This window comes from Abramis brama (assembly GCF_963993115.1).
Source record: "Abramis brama genome assembly, chromosome: 6".
In the NCBI taxonomy this organism is placed as follows: Eukaryota; Metazoa; Chordata; class Actinopteri; order Cypriniformes; family Leuciscidae; genus Abramis; species Abramis brama.
In genome coordinates, this window is record NC_139968.1 from 39,500,036 (window position 1) to 39,521,567 (window position 21,532).

At 39.8% G+C, this 21,532-nt stretch overlaps 1 protein-coding gene across 1 annotated transcript; it reads right to left on the reverse strand.

Annotated features, from left to right (window-relative positions):
• Positions 1-5,938: 5,938 nt before the first annotated feature.
• Positions 5,939-7,483, reverse strand: LOC311085933 (zinc finger MYM-type protein 1-like; the record flags this gene model as incomplete). The annotated part of the gene is made up of 1 exon (XM_084118553.1): positions 5,939-7,483. The coding sequence occupies one exon, from the start codon at positions 7,481-7,483 to the stop codon at positions 5,939-5,941; it is 1,545 nt and encodes a 514-aa protein (XP_083974679.1).
• Between the last annotated feature and the right edge of the window lie 14,049 nt (positions 7,484-21,532).

Sequence of the window (21,532 nt, forward strand, 5' to 3'; positions counted from 1 at the left end):
TGTCCCCCTGCTGGCCTCCCTCAGTCCTGTTGTCTGATTTTTTAGTTTTCTTTTGACTAAGGGTGCTTTCACATCTTTAGTTCAGTTCATTTGGTCCGGACCAAGGGTGAAAAATGATACTTTGTAGCATTTTTCAGGCGTTTTGGTTCCTTTTCACACCAGACTGATCGCTCTGGTCCGAATCAGTTTATGAGTTGATAAAACGAACCAAAATGCAGTCACGTGACTACATCCACATCACTCGTTGGCCAGATATGTCTGGCATTTCCATAACTGCACTTCTGCCAGAAAGACTCGGGAGAATTAATGCTGTAGCATAGACATTTATTAATAAGCTCAGCAAGCAATCAAATTCTTTGGCGGAGGCCCCGTTCATGACTCGAATTCCAGGGGTATTGAATCAGCGACTGCTGACTGAAGATGAAGGCAGGGGCGCCGCTCACCCCCCGAGGCGATGAAGGGGGCCCTCTGGTGGTGGTGGGGTGGATGGAAGGGAGGGCGTCTTGAAGACTTCAGGTTGGAGAGAAGAGCCCATCTAGTGATATTAGGGATGGTGAAAGTGGACACCTGGGTGGTCGTGATGGGGGAGGATGGAGGAGAAGATCCGTCTTAGTGGTGGTGGGGAGGAAGGTGGTGGCTGGAACAACAGCATCTGCGGACTCAGATATGAGTAAGGGCTGCCCTTTTATACTACAGCAAGGAAATGATAGGGTAGTTGATAAGGCAATTAGTGACGTAAATGATTGAGTCTCCCTGGCAGAACTTGCGCTAGCTTTATTTCGTTTGGTCAGAATTAACGTGCGGGAAACTCCGACAGATAACACGCCGCTGTTTACTATGGAGAGACGACTACGTGGGCTAATTGTATCCTTCATCATATTTTATTATATAGTTTGTCTACTACACCACTTTAGACAAACAAGATTATTTGAGAATGAAGCGACGATGCGGCTTCTATTAGGCTCTGTCTGCACCTCCTCACAACTTAAAGTTTGTCCGCGAGTGCAATCTGTCAACAAACATTTCTCCTCATCCCATAATCCCAGCGCAGCTGACTACGGCAACTGGTTTAGTCCAAAAATGCGCAGTTCTTTGGCAGTTGGTTCTGTTCAAGGTCGGATCATGTTCTCACCACAAACGAACCGCTCCAGAGTTCGTTTCAAAACGTACCGAGACCACCTCTTCAAGCAGGTCTTGGTACGCTTGTTTGGTCCGCTTTTGGCGCGCACCCGAGTGCGATTGCCGCATTCACACCTGCCCAAACGAACCGCACCAGTGGGGGAAACGAACTCTAGTGCGATTCAACCGAACTAAATGAGGCAGGTGTGAAAGCACCCTAAGGGTGTATTCACACCTGCCTTGTTTGGTTCGATTGAATCGAACTCTAGTTCATTTCCCCCCTTGGTGCGGATCTTTTGGGCAGGTGTGAATGCGGCAATCGTACTCGGGTGCGGACCAAACAATCGAACCGAGACCCAGCTGAAGAGGTGGTCTCGGTACAGTTCCAAACGAACTCTGGTACGGTTCGTTTACGGTGTGAACATGAACCGACCCAATTGCAGAAAACTGCGCCTTTTTATTTGACTGTACTTATGAGGATGATATTGTTCGTTCAAGCGTGAAAGAGAAAGAGAATTCCGGCCCGCTGTCTGTGCACGCGATACTGTTGCGCGTCTTTCTGCGCGTCGTGTGTGCATCAGGACATTCACAGACAGAGCGTTCTCTTTTGTCTTATCGCGCTTAAATGGTTTAAAAGCTTGTTCTCTCCGCCGGAACTGTCTTGCAGCACGCCGTTGTCTTCTCTAAATCCTAATTACAACATCGTATAGATGACATTGTATCATATGATTTTCATTAGTTTCTTCATATTGCGTTTGTAGAGAATAACACCAAATCAGTAAAACAACAAATATTACATAACGAAATATCTCAATGCTGAGCCTGTTTGTGCACTTCCTGCTTTTCCCTGCCTGAGAATTCCTGTCCAATGAATGGACGACCTTTGCACACGTGTGGTTTTGTTTACACATTTTGGTTCACTTGCAAAAAGAACAGTGTGAAAGTGAACCGTACCAAACAAAAAAAAATCAACATTCTATTTGGTCAGGACCAAAGCAAGTGAACTATCGGACTTTCCTGGTGTGAATACACCCTAAGTGTATTTATTGTTGTGTTGATGTTGTGAGGTTTGTGCTATTGAGCGCTGTAGTATTTTGAACATTTTTCTTTGTTTTGTCTTGAATTATTTATTACATTTTGTGTCATTTAATAAAAAAAAGTAATGTATTCATCCACGTCTCTTGTCCTATTACGGGAATAAATCTGTGTAGCCTATTTATTAGGTTGGTTTTCCTGGGTTGAGAATTCCCAGGTGGCGTAGTCATTACATTAGATCCTTAGTAACTCCTCATCATGCCACAAAGAATACATAATTTTTATATATATATATATATATATATATATATATATATATATATATATATATATATATATATATATATAATGTATGTTAGCCTATAAATCTGCATTGAAGCTCCACACCCCAAACAGTTGGTGGCGGTAATGCACCAAATTGGTATGCCAACCGCCAATAAATTTGAAGAAGAGGGCGTGTGTTTGGAGAAAGGGGGCGTGGCCTACTTCAGTCTGGAGGAGGTAAGCAAATAGTTCACACTTGTTCTCTTCACATCTTCACTGCAGACGCTCACAAGTTCTCAGACTGACTGATACTTTATCAGACTTCTGAACTATTGAAGAAAATGTTTCACACATTTGCTTTTTTCTGTTTGTGCTGTTGCTGTCTGGTTGGTAAGTTTATGTTGTTTTAACAGTTGTGTGTTATTTGTGTGGAGCTATAATGAACGTCAGTTGCATCATTAATAAATAAAAATGATTTACTTGTTTGACTGATAAACTGTTCCTATGTTTGTTCTTCAGGAGTGTTTGCTGACACAGATGCAGTGAAGATCGTTTCAGTGAAGGAGGGAGATTCAGTCACTCTAGAATCTGGTGTTACTGAAATACAGAAACAAGATCTGATAACATGGAAGTTTGGACAAGAGAATCAAAAGAATGAAATAGCTAAAATCGATAAAGACATAGAAAAGTTCTCCACATATGATGGTCCTGATGGGAGATTCAGAGACAGACTGAAGCTGGATCATCAGACTGGATCTCTGAACATCACAAACACCAGCACCACAGACTCTGGAGAATATGAAGTGACCATCAGAGGAAAGAGAGTGACCACATACAGATTCACTGTTACTGTCTACGGTGAGTAGAGAATTACAGCTCACTCTGTTATATATTAGGCATATATATATATATATATATATATATATATATATATATATATATATATATATAATTTTTTTTTGTCATAATTATCCCTAATACTGTAAACTTGAAATAATTTGTAATAAAATTATATTATATTAATCCAAAGACATTGAAAACTGACCATGAGACAAGTCACTAACTTCTGTAGTGTCATGAATAATGTTGTCCCTGTCATAAGAATATGAGAATATGTCATGATGCAAGCAATGGCCAGGTATGAAACATGCAGGCAAAAGCTTTTTATTTGAGCATTCTGAGTGTACGTTTACATGACAATGATGTACTGAAGACGGAGAAGTTTTTGCAACTAAAACTGGTTCTCTACTATCTCCACGTTAGTATTTTTCACACTTTCATAACCCAGGTTATAGTCATTCTAAACCCCAGGTTTAGCACTGCATTGTACCCGGGGTCATGAAAGAGCCGCTGTTAACCCGGGTCCAAACGTGTGCAGTGTGTGGTGTTAGGATGTTACGGCTAGATACTCAGCAAACGACAACCAATCACGTGCTTCATATTCACATGTTTTGGGCACTCATGGAAACACAGCGAGGTCAAGAGACGATTTCATTCTTACCTTTAGTCTGAAAAGTACATTCATTATTCATTTGATATTACAGTCAGCAATACATGAGGATGCATGTAAACATGTCATGTGCGGTGTTCATATGGATAACATGACAATTAAACCCAATCCACCCAGTGTGATAAAACAAAATGTATGTGAAACGAATGTTTAGTTGACAATCTTCACTCGATCTGCTGAGAGTGAGACCATCACAACTTTAAGAAAGCAGCTGAAGACAAATGCCTTCACTCGAGACTCAGTGGCTGTTCTCGTGTGTCTATTCCCCTTGTTGAGCTCAAGATATTTTAGCCTCTTTGAGAAATGAGGTGATGTTCAATGTATATTATGAGAAAATTAAAGTGGGTTAGACATTGGATGGATGCAAATCTAAGTCAAAGACTTAGAAAAAAAAACAAAATTAGGAACCTTTAAAATAGCATAATAGGGGCACTTTAAGCAACAAAATCTGCAGAATGGCAGCACACATTTAATTTCATGGCATTTTTTATGTATTTTTACAGTATTGTATTCTACAGCTCAAACTGCAGAAGGCCTCATTTTCAGATCTGGAGATATGAATGTAGTTTCATCTGTTGGTTAGAGAGTGTGTGCATGAGAATGTGTTTCATTACTGGACGTTTGTGGTTAATGTGCTTTTGTGTTTGCATGTCTTGAGGCGTGAATAGCGTGAGTGTGTGTTTCTGTAAATCGTGTGGGGTTGAAAGGACTTCCACAATTTAACTTCATCTTTTTGAGAAACAGTTTTACTGTGAAAAAGTACAGAATCAGTGAATGCTAATGTTTGACAAATAAAACTTACTGTATGTGAGATGTTAATATACTATATTACTATGTTAAAGGGGTGGTTGATTATGATTTCACGTTTCTAACTTTAGTTAGTGTTTAATGTTGCTGTTTGAGAATAAACAACATCTGCAAAGTTACAAAGTTCAAAGCAAAGGGAGATATTTAATTTTAAAGAAATAGTTTTTTAAGGACAACAACAAACGGCTGGTATGGACTACACAACATTCCTCACGGGTTAGTGACATCACCAGCCCTAAAATTTACATAAACCCCGCCCCCAGAACACGCAGTCCATGATGTGAAGAGGAAGAGTTGTTATAGTTGAGCACAACTTTAGAAAGTCACTCTGTGTGCATCTCACAACAGTTCCTATACGAGCGATTTATAGATTATTATGACAGAATATGCTAATTGAAGATAGTTAACTCCACATCAGCAACATAAATTCATCAACTAACCATTCACAGGCACGGCGCCAGGATTTTTTCTCTACTGGTGTTAATGGGGAGCTGGACCGATACATGGGGGTGCTAAGAAAACAATTGATTTTCATTGCTTAAGTTACTCTATAATATAGAGGTTCTCGTTTTTTCAATAAAAGCAGCTATGATACACAGCACTTTAACTGGATTTGGCCAAAGAATAGTCAACAAAATAACTAAGCCTAATACAATGACAAAATGACAAAAATGTTTCAAGTGGAAAGGTGCGAGATTCAGCACCGGACAGCGACCATGCGTCTGCCGGTAATCAGACAATACATACAAAATGCGACAAACATATTTATTCCATATGCATAATTAATGAAAACAAACAAACATCTATGCATTGGTAATATTGTCTTGGATCACAACATAACTTAAGAAATTAAATTGATATTTAAATTTATAACATAGGCTACAAGGTGCAGCCGCAACGAGAAGTGCAAACAGTTTGTGTCTAGTGATTCAGATCACAAGTCAAAAATAGAATTAATAATATACAACGCCACAGCAAGAAAAACAAACACCCTGTACCTGTTAACTGGGCACACACTTAAAGAGCATAAAATGAACTTGCTCATTGCAGTATTGATTATTATTCTACTGGAAACAAAAACACGCGCCAAATTCTGTTGTGCATTTGTTACAGTGTAACAAATTAAATGTCACGTCATGACATCAAATGTATCACAACCAGTCTCTGATCGCAACGTCAGGAAAAAACCTCACTGAAGTTGTTTTACAGGAGGACAATGCGTCTGTTGTTGTGGTTAAGTGCAAATGAGTCTATAATCTTTTGGACATCAAGGGCCTTGGTTCTTTCTGCGTGTATGGACAGGCAGGCAAGGTTGCTAAGTCGAGGATTTGCCATTCTGTTTCTCAGGTAGGTTTTTACGCGTCGCATGCAGGAAAAACTGCGCTCACATGAAGCTGTTGTTACAGGCAGTGTAACAGATATGTGCAAAAGTTTATAGATGTCCTCAAATGAGTCTTTGTATGGTTTAAGCATGGACAGAAATTCCAGTGTGCTGCCGACTGTTTCACCTTGTTCTTTTTTTCTTTCCAAGAGCCGGCGCATTTGGTGCACCTCGGCCAGCAGGTCGTCCTTTTTGATCCCATACAACTGCGCCATGGGCTCAAGGCTCTCCTTTTCAAGGAATGTGGCATTTTTGGGGTTGAGGGCTGACGTGCCCATGAGAACAGCACCTGCTTCTGATGAAAACCGTCGTGTCATTTCATTCACTAGTCGATCAATGACAGGGTAGAATGAGGATGTTCGGAGTTCATCCAGAGAGGACATGGATCGGTGTTCTGTTTGAACTGGAGCTTGAACTACGTAATCCTGCAGATGGTGAGGCTGCTGGGATTGTCTCTTCTCTTGTGGGAGCTGAGGTGGTTTTGCTACACCGACTTTGGCGCACAGGGCCTCCGCCTTGCGCCATATGGCTCTCCAAGAGTCCTCTGTGCACTTTTCTTTTAGGCCCGTGATGACCGAGTGCGCGAGGTCGGTGGCAGTCTCCAGCATAAGATCGGGTGACTGTAGAGTGTCAGACATGAACTTTGCTGTACGAAAAAGATCCTCAAACAGAATAAGGTGGAGGATGAATTCAGCATCAATGAATGAAAGCAATGACCGTGCATCAGTGGATCTGCGTGGATTTGGTTGCGCCTTAATGTCATTTAAGGTTGCAATGATGGCGGGGAGGGTTTTTTGCACTGCCCACAGCGAGTAGTACTGGCAGGACCAGCGCGTTTCAGACAGTTTCTTAAGTTCAATGTGCTGCTGTGAAGGCTCAAGTTCCTTTTGCTTCTTAATGAAATGGGCATGGACAAACGAGCCTGAGAAAAACTTGTACATGTCTTGCACAATAACAAAAAAATCCCCCGCTGGCTTCACGTTTCTGACACAGTCCACCAGAACAAGATTGAGGCGGTGTGCATGGCAGTGAATGTAGACGGCCTGAGGGACCTCTTCTCTGAATTTCTCTTGGACCCCGTTGTGAACACCAGACATTACAGCAGCACCATCATAACACTGAGCAATACAGGCAGTGTGATCAATGTTACATTTGCTAAGAGTGTTTTTAATCGTAGTGAAAAGTGACGCTGCATCTAATCCGTCAGCTGGTGTGAAATGGAGAAATTCTTCCACAACGTGATCATTTTTCACGTAGCGCAGCACGACAGACACTTGTTCCGTTTTACTCAGATCCTTACTCTCATCTACCATCAAAGCAAATATTTCAGCATCTTGTATTTCACCACTAATCTGATCCCTAATCATATTTGCCATAATTTCCAGTATTTCGTTCTGTATATCATGATGCGTGTACTTGGCATTTCTTGGATTTTCTGATATTTTCTGTGCTACTGTTTTGTCAAATTTGTCTATGATCTGTAAAAGTTATAGGAAGTTTCCCTGGTTGACAGCCCTGTCATTCTCTGTGTCTCCTCTCTGTGAAAGTCCCTGGTACGCAGTGAAACGCAATGACTCCACAACTGCTCGCATATACTCTCTGTTCTCACGGACTATTTTTGCATGTCCATCACTCAGAGCATTACATATTGTTGAGCCAGACTCTTTCTGAATATTCCACTCATTCCACACTGCCATGGCATATTTATGCTCCACACTGGCATTGTGTGTCTTAAATGAACTTGTCGCCTTCTTCCAGTTCTGGTAGCCATGGTGGGTAAATGCCGCCTTGTCTCCATGGTTACCAGGACGCTGAAAGTGCCGGCATGCAAAGCAGAAAACACGGCCCTTTGAAATAGAATATTCCAGCCATTTGTAATCCTCATACCATCTACGACTGAAGTTGCGATCCTGCTGTCCAACTTTTGGTGGCCGGATAACGCCGGAGAAGAGGCCGCCTCGGTTCATCTACAGGTGACTGGCTTAAATCAGAGGGAGCGGTGTCGGTGTCAGCGGCACATCTAATGGGCCTTTCACACAGGACGTGGTATGCGCTGCGCTGCGCTATAAAACCCATTCATCTCAATGGCTTGTGCCGCGCAAGGACGTTTTGTTGCTGCGTCGATCAAAGTGGTGCGTAACATTGGCGTGCTCACGCGCACGCCGCGGTCAAAGTTCAAAATAGTTCAACTTTTGCCGCTGCGCTCTGTGACGATTACCAGCGCGGCCAATAGATTCAGGGGATCCAAACAAGCACGGAAATCAAAATGGATGATCATCTCATAGACAGACAGATTTACATTAAAAATAGTTGTGTTTTAACAGTCAGGTAACTTGTAGGTAGGCAATGTGTGTAAACAGTTTTTTAATATGTGTCCCCATATAAGTTTTTAAAACTCCGCCTACGTCATAGCGCAGTGCAAATCGCGTTGTGTCTGAAGGGCAACGCTGAACCCAGCGGCAAGCCCCGCGCATACCACGTCCTGTGTGAAAGGCCCATGACTGGGACTGTTGAGCAACTAGCGGCAATGGACAGCTCCGGTGCTCCTTCAGGTCCTGGCTCATGACTTTCTCTCGCAAATTCATTTTTCGAATCTCCCTCTTCTTCTTTGTCCATCTGGGAGACTGGATCTTGGTCTTCATTTTCGATCTGCACTCTTTTTTTTTTTAATAAAAAAAACGACCCATTGTATTTGTAACAGATTGTCATTGTAGCCTAAACTAGCTAGCCTAGCCTCACACGGGTTTCTTGTATACAAACAATACCGGATGCGCGCGCATCCATGGGGCAAAAAACAGCTATCTGTTATGCCGAGTTCTGTAAAAGAACATTGTAATTAACGTAATTTCGCATTGTTTGTAATTTCTTGTTGTTGACTCAATAATAAACTGCAATTTATGAGCTGGATCTGTTTGTTTGTGTTTCATATTAATATTACATTATGTAAAACGTCCAAATGTAATCAAAATACTGTGATGCATGTATGAATTATCATGTTAGACTAAGTTAGTAATGTAATAGCCACTATAGAGCCCGAATTTGCTTTTATATAAGTTAACCTTGTTTACGTTACTTTACGACCTGCAACATATCATGACTGCACACATATAACGTTACTTTACTGTAAATCAAAGATTTGACGATGGATTATGTGGGAAGCCTTAGTACCTCTGACCGTGGCGATTATATTAAAAAACTTACTCTCAGCAATGGTGAGATCTTGCCGGATCCCTATACAATAATACCTGACAATCTTTGGATTGTGGATGACAAGAAGTGGCCAGCAATTGTATGGCCTGATATATATATAATTATCTATCTTATTCAGACACCAAGTGTGTATAAGAGAAATGATTAGAGCATACAAATCCCTTGATGCATACAACTACGTGCTATGTGGTCATGTGGTCATGTGCAGCTCGTCAAATACTTTGATGCTGCACCGGATTTTTGCGTGTTGAGGTCAAATGTACTCCGGTACGAACTAAGATGAGCGCGGGTCTTTTTCCCCCTGGTTGCGTGGGCTTAACTGGGGCTACACAGATTTTTGGCGGGGCTTTAGCGCCCCCTAGCCCCGGTGTAGCGCCGTGCTTGACCATTCAGAGACGTCCTGTTGCATTCTACATGTTGTCACTTCTTCTTGAGTCTCTCCATCGTTGTCTGACTCCGTTTAAATATAAAAGGCAGAACAGTTTCTGTCATTTTAGTGTGTGTCTGCGTGAGGTAATCGCAGCTGCTAATACCATAGACAGTGAAATAAATGGACACAGCGACCTCACTGGATTCAACGGAGAAAAGTCAATTAGAAGTACTCACTTCCTGATGGTCGAGCGACGCGTACTGCGCAGACTCAAACTGAGCTTGACGACGTAGATGTGACGTGAGCAACCCGTCTGTCTTCTAGTAGCTGTGCCAAGAGAAATCTGAATCATTCCCTTCCGAATCTTGCAGAGACGGAGAGTGTGAGTAGGAGGTGTCCATGAGCTAAGAGCAGGAGAAACTTTTGCTAGGTATTCTGATTAATTATTCTGTCATTTTGCCTCCACGTCCCCCCGATTGCGCGCTGATTCTGTGTGTGAAATCTGTTCTGGTTTAAATTTGTATGAAACTCTCATGTTTTCCAGCTCCTCTGCCTGTTCCTGTCATCAGTAACTCTTCACACTGTTCATCATCATCATGTTCATTGCTGTGTTCATCAGTGTTGAATGTGTGTGATGCGACTCTCTCCTGGTATGCAGGAATCAGTGTATTGTCCAGCATCAGTGTGTATGATCTCAGCATCAGTCTCTCTCTACCTCTGGAGGTGGAATATCAGGATAAAAACACCTACAGCTGTGTGCTGAACAATCCCATCAGCAACCAGACCACACATCTGGACATCAACACACTCTGTCACACATGTGCAGGTACCACAGCGCTGATGATATATGTGTGTATTTACTGAGCTGATCTCTGTCTTCTGTTGTAGATCAGACTGATGCATTCACTTCTTTCTTTATCATTACAGAGCCTACTTCACAACCAGAGCCTACTTCACAACCACACTCAACTCAACTCTGCCACTGTCCCACATGTGCAGGTACGACAGCACTGATGATATATGTGTGTGTATTTACTGACCTGATCTCTGTCTTCTGTTGTAGATCAGACTGATGCATTCACTTCTTTCTTTATCATTACAGAACTGGACGGTCAGTTCATCACTTCACAACCAGACTCAACTCAACTCGGCCACACATGTACAGGTACGACAGCACTGATATTATTCACATTCATTCACTAATGTGTGGATTTTATCAAGACTTATAAATTAAGATGTCAAACATGATAAACGAGCTTCTGTCATCTCAGGTTTTTAAAACTGTTTTTAATTTTTATTTCTTGTGTGAAGCAGAAAATTAGATATTTTTAAACTCATGAAACTACGGAGCCCCCCTAGTCCCACTTTGGCAAAAAAAAATTATTATAACTATCTTGTGGCCTCAAGATACTAACTCGTGGCCTCGAGATACTAACTCGTGGCCACGAGAAAGTGAGTTTTTTCAAGGCGAACGTTCCTTTTAATGTTTCCATGGCGACGCGTCACGCGATACACCGCAGCCACAATAATACTGTATGACAGATGTATCGCTTTTATTTCGCTTTTCCTTTTTTATTCAAAATATTCACAAACTTGCTTATCATCAACTAGCCCCTGAGAGTACGGCGCCACATTTAGGATGTTCAGTGCTGCCAGATCCAAACAGTGCTTTCGCGCATTGGCTGGTGCTGAGCCAGAGTCGGACCCGTTCAGCGCTGTCATCACAACTAAGCAGTTTTTTCAACTTCATAATGTTTATTTTTGGTTTCAGATATTTAAATACACATAAGCACAGTAAAACAATACAATTGGAGTTTGTAAAACACACTGATGTCCGTGGAAGCAGCAATAACAATCTATTCAAATATAATTTGCCGACATGTGTTATTCATATTAGACAAACATAGTGCAAGACAAGGAACTATAAAGTTTACTCTATTCTTCTCAGTTCACCGGCCACTTTCTTGCATTTATTTCGGGAGAAACTGATGAATTTACGTGCTGTAAATCCGACGGTCAACATTGCAGCGCCCATCTCATTTATAGATCAAGATTATTTATAAAGGTTTTTAAACGACTAAACACACTCACTTACACGTAAGTTATGTGAGAATCGGAATATCAGATAGGCTAGTTGATGACATGGTAAGCACGTTTGTGAATATTTTGAATAAAAAAGGAAAAGCGAAATAAAAGCGACACATCTGTCATACAGTATTATTGTGGCTGCGGTCAATCGCGTGACGCGTCGCCATGGAAACATTAACATGGAAACGTTCGCCTTGAAAAAACTCACTTTCTCGTGGCCACGAGTTAGTATCTTGAGGCCACGAGTTACTATCTTGAGGCCACGAGATATACTATCTTGAGGCCACGAGTTACTATCTTGAGGCCACGAGTTACTATCTTGAGGCCACGAGTTAGTATCTTGAGGCCACGAGATAGTTATAATATTTTTTTTTTGCCAAAGTGGGACTAGGGGGGCTCCGTATGAAACTCTAAAGTCAGCTTGTTGAAAATCTTAATTTCATTTATCATTTGTTTCATTAGTTTCCCCAGAAGGCCACGCCCCCTTTTGTGATTCAGTTGAAGCTGTGCTGCGATTGGTCGTCACTGCGCTGATGGGCGTGGCTTCTGCGGCCGCTGCCAACATTATGAAGCTGCAGACTCGGAGCCTGCATCTACAGTCCCGCACCCAGAGTCCCGCATTCTCAGACCCCTCGTTTTTCGAGACAGCGCCTCCTACTGTTTCGAAGATCGTATAACACCCTTAAATGCCATTGAAAACAATAGGATGCAATATTACGGTCTCGTTTTATTTAAAGTGATCCAAATAAATATTTGCGTTCCCTGCTTAATGCATGTGCCAGAAAAACTCATTGTGTTCTCTGACTAACAAATTACCCAGTAGTTATTTTTTGAGCATGGGTGTAATTGAAAGAAAATTACTGATGGAAGGGATACAATTACAGATTGAACTACCTTCTGAAAAATATTGTGATATTATATTGCTACAATGTTTTTTTTATTCAATTTTTTTATCCAATTTTCTTTCAGTTCAAATGGTCTAATTAACATTATACCATGCTAACATTACAAAACCTGTTTTTTGATATTTTAAATGCAAAGCAAAAAAAAAAATATTTTTTTTTATTTTTTTGCAAATGCAAATTACAAGCATACCTAGGGTGATAAGTAGGGCCACAGAGGAACACCTCCTCAGCCTCCTGCCAGAATAATGCCTGCATCTCACATAGACCATGAATGATGGCCTGTCCATATAAATAAATAAATTAATATATAAAACATTTCAGTCAATACAAATTAAAAGAAGGAACCCAAACAAAAGGCCAAATGACACATTCTAGCTCACATGTTAATATAGACTGGTTAATATATAGTGAAGGCATAGTAAATTTGATTATTAGGCAATTGTATGAGTTGTAAATGGCTGGCAACAACTTCATATCACAGTTAAATTAATATTGATTAATTTTAATACTTACGTTTTATAAGAACTAATTTAGGTAGGCCTAGTCTACATAAATTATATAAAGTAAAATAATTACTCCTGCATTACTTAATTCAATTTATAGTTTTTGGAGAAAAGGTCCGGTAATTAAAAAAAGGTCAAAAGGTAAATCTGATTAAATAATTAATGATGACATTCTTTGATATTAACACACTTAATGTATTTAATTGGTCTACTTTAATGTAAACTAATTTTAATACAATTTTTACAATGGCTTGTCTACAAAAAGTCCAAGGTTAAAGGCTAACAGCTATCAAAATATTTTTTAATATTTTGATATTTTTTAAAAAAAGGCGAAAAAACATACATTAACGGCTCAAATTTTGTTACAAACTATCTTTACAAATATTAAATGGACTATTCATATGTTGGTGTATCGATGAGATATAAAGTAGTTTGATTAAAAAAGAAATCGAATGAGTATGATTCGCTAAATAAAATTGACATACTCGCGTTTCGGCTTAAGTTCTTCAAATATTTATCCGATTGATAGGAGGCGCTGTCTCGAAAAACGAGGGGTCTGAGAATGCGGGACTCTGGGTGCGGGACTGTAGATGCAGGCTCCGAGTCTGCAGCTTCATACTACTCTTGACTGTCAGCGTGCAGGAGGACGTAGATAAAATAAACATGGCAGCATCAGAGAAAGAAATCCCAGACATAGACTAATTCGTGGCGGTGCGCCACAGAATCAACACCGGCCACATATTGCGTTTCGTTATAAAAAAAATTTTACGCAATTTAAAACACGCAGCATATTCATTCAGCTGCATTTCCTCTCCCTGCTCTCCCTCCGTCTCTCTGTCACTCACGCGTTTCTCTCACAACCAATTTTTTGTCTCGCCAAAGCCTTATTTGATCGGTGAGTGATGACTCATGACTTACATGACTGCTGCGCTTGCGATAATGCGCATATTACTGAAAGAACGAGCAGAGAGAGAGAGACCAGGGGCCTCATTTATAAACGTTGCGTACGCACAAAAGAAGGCGTACGCCGCTCTCTACGCAATAATTGGTATTTATAAAAAGCAAACTTGACGGGAAAATGTGCGGTCCTTCACGCAAACTCTGACCCAGGCGTACGCACAAAAACGGGTGAAATGAGAAATGGCGACACCGTCGGCAGATGGAAGAAACACGTGAAAGTGAAAGTGAAAATGACAATACTGCCTATCATAAATAACATGAAGACTTTACAAAGCAAGTCTTACAATTAACAGCCTACACGAACACCTGTTTGATCGATCTGCAGTGTAAACAAACAAAATCAAACGAAAATTACAACAGAAATGCAAATGAACACATATTTGCAAAAAGAAAAGTGAAATATGTTCTGCAATAATATTGGCATGTTGTGCAATTCATCCTCATAAATAATATAGTTAACAGAACGAAATAATGTACAAAACTGATATTCTCGTCAATGTGTCCGTCTGGCGGAGCAGATATAGATGCAATTAGATAGACAGATAATTAGATAGATAGATAGATAGATAGATAGATAGATAGATAGATAGATAGATAGATGTATTAATTGTCCACTGGGGAAAGTTGTTTTCATAGTAAAACATTTCTTCATAAGCTACGGAATTATGGTATTCATGCATATGCCTTTAGTTTGTTTTATTTTTGATAAAATAATGTATGGCGTATGTCTCAACCATTCAGAAAGCTACAAGAAATTACATTTGCGCTGAACAATTTCCCATTTCCACGTCGATTATTACCGACATCTGTAGCTTGTCAGATGCAATTAAATGGATGGACATAAAATGCCACATTACAGTGCGTAATGACGCACAATGGCTGATCTTGCGCTCTTAGAAGATGTGGCAAATGGAAGGATTCGGAGTGAACGCATCTTTAGACAGCAAGAAGACTTGCTGGCAAACGAGGACGAGTGGCTTATGAGCCGGTTCCGACTTCCTCGAGCCGTCCTGTTGGACCTCTGCGGGCTTTTGGGCCCGGCGTTACAGAGGAGCACTCGGAGGAACCACGCCGTGCCAGTCCCACTTCAAGTCCTTACAACGCTAGGATTCATGGCGACTGGCACTTTTCAGAGGGAATTGGCTGACAGGTCAGGAATATCTCAGCCGACCCTTAGCCGGGTAATGCCAGATGTGTTAAAAGGCATAATAGCTTCGTCCCATGATTCCATAAAGTTTCCATACACTGCGGGTGAACAGGCAAACAAGAAAGCTCAATTTGCAGCTATGTACGGTTTCCCAAATGTCATCGGTGCTATTGACTGCACTCATGTTGCCATAAGGGCACCGAATGTTAATGAAAATGCTTTCATTAATAGAAAGCATTTTCATTCAATCAATGTCCAAATTATTTGTGATGCAGACATGTTGCTCACTAATGTAGTAGCTCGGTGGCCTGGGTCAACCCATGACTCATTTATTTTAAGACACAGCAGTGTTGGACGCAGACTCGAGGCTGGTGCTGTGCGCGATGGCTGGCTTCTAGGTACGTTTGATTATAGACATTCTCATTTTAATGTACTTCAATGTCTTAACCCTTTCACTATCCTTGCAGGGGACAGTGGATATCCCCTGAAACAGTGGCTGCTTACGCCTTTCCTCAACCCACATAGTGCAGAGGAAAGGCACTACAACATGTGCCACAGCCGAGCTCGCGCTATAGTGGAGCGCACCATCGGCCTGTTTAAGGGCAGATGGCGCTGCCTCGACTGCACTGGAGGGAGGTTATTGTACACGCCTGAAAAGGTGTGCCAAATCGTGCTGGCATGTGCTGTGCTACACAATGTGGCACAGCTTAAAAACGTGCCTCTACCCCCTGGCGCCGATTGCTGTGTTGGCCCCGACCCTGACCCCCCCCATCCCCAGGCATTTGAGCCAAATGCTGCTGCTGTGCGCCAGCGTTTGGAAGTGATGCGTCGCTTGTAAAGAACAACAAAAGGTGTGGAAAATATTATTTATTCAAGAATTCCCTCATTGTGCAGTTTATTTCAGTCAGGACAGTCTTGATTTCGCCCAACTGCTTGGCCACCTCTCTGATTGAACTCATGACTTCCCTCTGCATTTCAAGGACTGCATCGGTGAGGACACGTCCACTGCTGGAGGGTTGAGAGCCGCGTGCCGTGGAGACGCTGGGTCCAGATGGCTGCTCAGCTGCAGCATCGTAACCACTGGCCCCGCTGGAACACCCAGCAACTGAAATAAAATTGTTCTATATTAATAAACTTTAATTGTGTAGCCTGCATACATGTGGACTTGACTGCATTCATTTTACTTATTTCTCTTACCTGTGTCACCCGGTGCATCTGGCGCGTCAGTGTCCCCCTCCGCCTCAGTTACCACTCCACTTAATAGGGATTCCCCAATAATTGCCGCCAGTCTCTCATCAAGAGGGGTCAGCTCCGGTGTCCCCTTTCCCCCACCCGTGGCAGACACACTCTGGCGATGGAGCGCTAGACGCTTTTTTGCCTCGACTTTGATGTCCGACCATTTCTTTTTTATTCTGGCCACAGTCCGAGGTTGTGAGGCTACAGCATTTACGGCGTCTGCCACCGTTTGCCACTCAAGTGCCTTTTTGGCATTAGTAATGCCCACACTGTACCCTCCAAACAACATTTTTCTCCTCTTTTCCACCTCGCCAACGATAACTTCTACTTCACATTGAGTGAAGTTAAGTTTTTTTGATTTCCTCTCTGTGTTTGCCATGATTTCGCAATCAATGAATATTAACTTGTGGGCGTTTCACGGACTATTTATGGGCAACTATGGGCGTTTCATGAAGCCGCAAAAGCTGCGCTACATTTAGAATTGATTGTGATTTATTAAGGGAAAAATGCGTAGGATGTGCGTGCGCACGGTTTTATAAATCCGAATATTTCTGTGCGTACGCACGTCCTATGTTTCATCCGTACGCCACTTCTGACGCAAATCCTACGCAAAGTTTTATAAATGAGGCAACAGGTGTTACAATATATTCAGTTCCTGAAATATTTGGTTCCAATGGGTGGAGCTATCATGAATATTCACGAGACCATAGCGTGGGCGCGGCGACAAATAGGCCTACAAGCGAGTGGAACAGAAATTATTAGCGTGAGCGCCTCAGATCGCGTTTTGTTTTATGGATTATTTATTTCAAACAGGTAATAAAGTTGAACGAAGATAAGCTTAAACTACTCGTATATATTTTATAAATAATGAATCGTTTTGTAGCATGTGTTTCAGTACTCTGAGTTTACCTGAACTATTACAGACCTGATCCTGAAGCGTTGCAAGACCTACAATAAAGGTATATTTCTCCAATTTTCTTTTACATTTGATAGAACTGTTCGTTTCTCATGAATGACTGAGATTAGGATTTTTAAAGGTGTGTGATTGCTGTTCAAATAAATATTTACAAATATATTCTTGTGTCTTTATTCTGTCTCCCAAAGTTGTCTGCATATTATTAAAAAAGCCTTTAAATTATAGGCTAATAGCTCAAGACAACATACAAACTTGGAGTTGCATGTTGCATGCTTTGGATGTTGCTTTACACTCAACTGGAAATCTTATGATACACAACATTTACTTTATCAAAGGTTATCATAAATGTTAAGCTTCAGATGCATTAACAGGTGTTTTCTCTAGCAATGCTTTAGAACGTTGGTCAAATTAATTGATAATAATGACTAACGATTAGGCTAATCATAAAAATTAGGCCTACATCTTATCAGTTTAGTAATGTTATCATTCTTATCTTATGAAATCTTTTTGTAAACAAGTGAACACAACAACACACTGATGTAGAAGGCATGGGTATAGGCTACCGAAATATTAAGGAAAGGTATATTCATAAATACATATTTAAATAATATAGTAAATATTTTTTTAGTCCTGCTGTATTAATTTTGTCCTTGATCCCATGTTTTTCTCTTGTCTAACATTCACGTTTTTACAGATGAATATGAATAAAATATGTCATTTTAAGACACTGTATCTTACTATAAAAGTAATTTCGAGTTAATGAGTGACTGCTTTAAAAAAAACTCAATCATTTTTACACAGAAATATGTTGAGGAAAATGTTTTTGTTTATCAATTTTATGTATGTATATTTTTTTAATTAATTTATTTGCACAAATTAAAGGAAGTACAACACCAAGGACAAACTGATGCAGTGCCGGAGAAGGCAAAAAGCCAGTATGGCTTATCTAAAGCCTCCACCAAAGAAAGATAAAAAATAACCAAAGAATGCAAACACAATATAATACAACTCATACAAACATTAATAAAAGAAAAAAAGAAAACAAACAAACAAAATATGTCATGATAATACTGGTGATAAAACAGCAAGCACTTCTCAGTAAAATAAAAATACAAAAAAATATAGAAACAACCAAGTGCACAAACTAGCTCATCAGCAGACCTCTTAAAACTCTTTTAAAACTCTACTGAGGTGCATTGTCTCGCCACATGAGAAAATCTATTCCATATCTGTGTACCTTTAAATCTTATTGAAAATTGGCCTCTACATGTGGTAAAGTTTGGAGGATGGAGATCCATTACCTGCCTGGTATTATGGGCATGAACAGCTGAGTTAGCTTTAAAGTATAACATGAACTGACCAGGAATCTTTCCTTCCGATGAAAATAATTTGTACATGAAAACACATATTTGGAAGGCGTTAATGTCAAAAATTGAAAAAATGCAGTTTCTTAAATAATATAGCTGAAGATGTGTGGGAACCTGAACGAGTCGCTATCCTGACAAACCGTTTCTGGAGAATTAAAATTTTATGTAGCTTTGTAGGAAATGTGCTCCCCCACACCATGTTAGAATAAGACAAATACGGATAGATTAAACTGTAATATAGGGTACGGAGACATTTTGGAGTAACAAGATGACTAATCCTCCTTATTATGCCAATTGACTTGTTAATTTTGCCACAAACATAGTCTATGTGTCCTCTCCAACTCAAACCTTCATCAATAATAACTCCTAAAAATTTTGTTGTTGTTGTTAACTGAAGCATCTCAACAGGCCCAATTCTAATTTGCGCTAGTTCTTTGTTGTATGTTTTTTTGCCACTGAAAATAACAAAATTACATTTCTTAATATTTAAAGATAATTTATTTAACGTGAACCAAGCAGTGTAAGCAACTAAGCCAACATTTGCATTGCTCATTAACGTACTAAAATGTGAATGTGAAAGAACAAGGGTTGTATCATCCACAAACATGATGAGGGAAAGCACATCTGAAACACTAAACATGTATATATGTATATGTATTTAGGATAGGTAGATAACTTTATGCATAATGTTTTATATTATAAAAATTATATGTATTATATTCTTTAAATGAGAATAATTTTTAATTATATGTCCATATCCCACCACACCTGAGAAACTTCTTTTCTGATCTCTATTTCGGTGCAATTTACTATTGTACAGCTTTGGCCAATAAATAATTGGTTCATTACATATAGTTTGCAAAGCATTCATCATCCAATTAGTTATGGTGATGTTTTAGAATAACGAGTCTTAACCACAATTCATGTAAATAAACCTACCCATCTTTGTTGAATTTGTCATTTTGTCTGTCAATATAGATAAGGAAATGTTTAAAACTTTGTATGAATTTAAAGAATCTGGAAAGGTTCCTCATGGTGTTTCTAAAAAAAAAGAAAAATATGTCCTTAGAAGGGCACAGACCTATACAATGAGAGGTGAGTTAAGTAACACTTAGTGATTTCTCTGTCTCTTTATGATCAAAACATACTACTTTTAGATGAGGTCTTATACTATATTATACAGTGAGGTTTTTATTTGCCCTAGATGTAAACACCCTTAATTTTGCACTCCCATGCATGATATCAATGAAAGAAAATATGAAATTTGGCAGTGTCAAATAAAAAACAAAATTAAATGAATCAATTTGCTAGAGTTTTGTCTCTGTTTTATACAAATTAAGTGTACTTACCTTTGGAATGGTACATTCAAAACGACAAATTGCACAAACTGAGTATAACATTACTTTAGTTGGACCTTGCTATGTATACATCAATACAATTGAAATAATTATCACTTAATTTGACCAACGTTCTAAAGCATTGCTAGAGAAAACAACTGTTAAAGCAACTGAAGCCTAACATTTATGATAACCTTTGACAGTTGTGTATCAAAAAGATTTTCAGTTAAGCGTAAAGCAACATCCAAAGCTTCCAACAATATGCAACTCCAAGTTCGTATGTTGTCTTGAGTTATCATATATCATATAAAAGCTATTTCAATAATAACCTACAGACAACTTTGGGAGACAGAATCAAAACACAAGAATATATCTGTAAATATTTATTTAAACATACAATAATAGACATTTAAAAAGCTTAATCTCAGAAACGAATAGATATAGTTTAGGACGCGATCTGAGGCGCTCACGCTAATAATTTCTGTTCCACTCGCTTGTATTTGTCGCCCCGCCCACGCTAATGGTCTCGTGAATATTCATGATAGCTCCACCCATTGGAACCAAATATTTCAGGAACTGAATATATTGTAACACCGGTCGCGCGCGCGCACACTCGCCGTCTTCAAACTGTCTTTCTCACTCTCGCTCCCTCGCGCATATTAATCAAAATCAATTGAGAATTGACACGATGGTAAAAGATCGGAAGACCGAAGTTTCACGTGCAGCATTCGGGTATTTTTTCCCTGAATTACTGCTGGGTGTTGTGCAAAAAAAAAGAAGAAAAACTTTTACGTTGCCTTATCTTCTCTGAAAAGCGTTCCGCACATTCAGCTGACATGAAAAACACTTTCAATAAACAAAACAAAATCCAATGATGAAATGTTTTCTGTGTTGACAAATCTTGTGCGATGTCCTGACTGCCGGGATAAACACACGCGTTGTACAAGTCCGCTAATGACACGTCCGATTCGCGAACTACTCCTTTGAACCAATTCAACCAAAACAATCTTTTAGTTTAGACTGTTTGCGGTAAATGCAGTTGGGTTGTCGAGGTCAAAACTCTAAATAAGATGTGAATCAAATAAACTTACTATAAATAATGTTATGTCATTGTTTTACTCTTACACTGAATGTTTGGATTTTGTGAAGGTGTGAATCATTTTTGATTAATATTTAATATAATAAAGTTCTGTGTAACAGATTATTAACACAGATTATTAATGGAGATTATTAAAATTGATGTGACATGAACAAACAGATGTTGACAGTTTTCCTTTGCGGACATAATTTGAATTTGGAAAAAGGTAATAAATTGCAATATATTGCAGAATATCGCAATATGTTTAAAATCGCAATAATATCGTATCGTGACCCAAG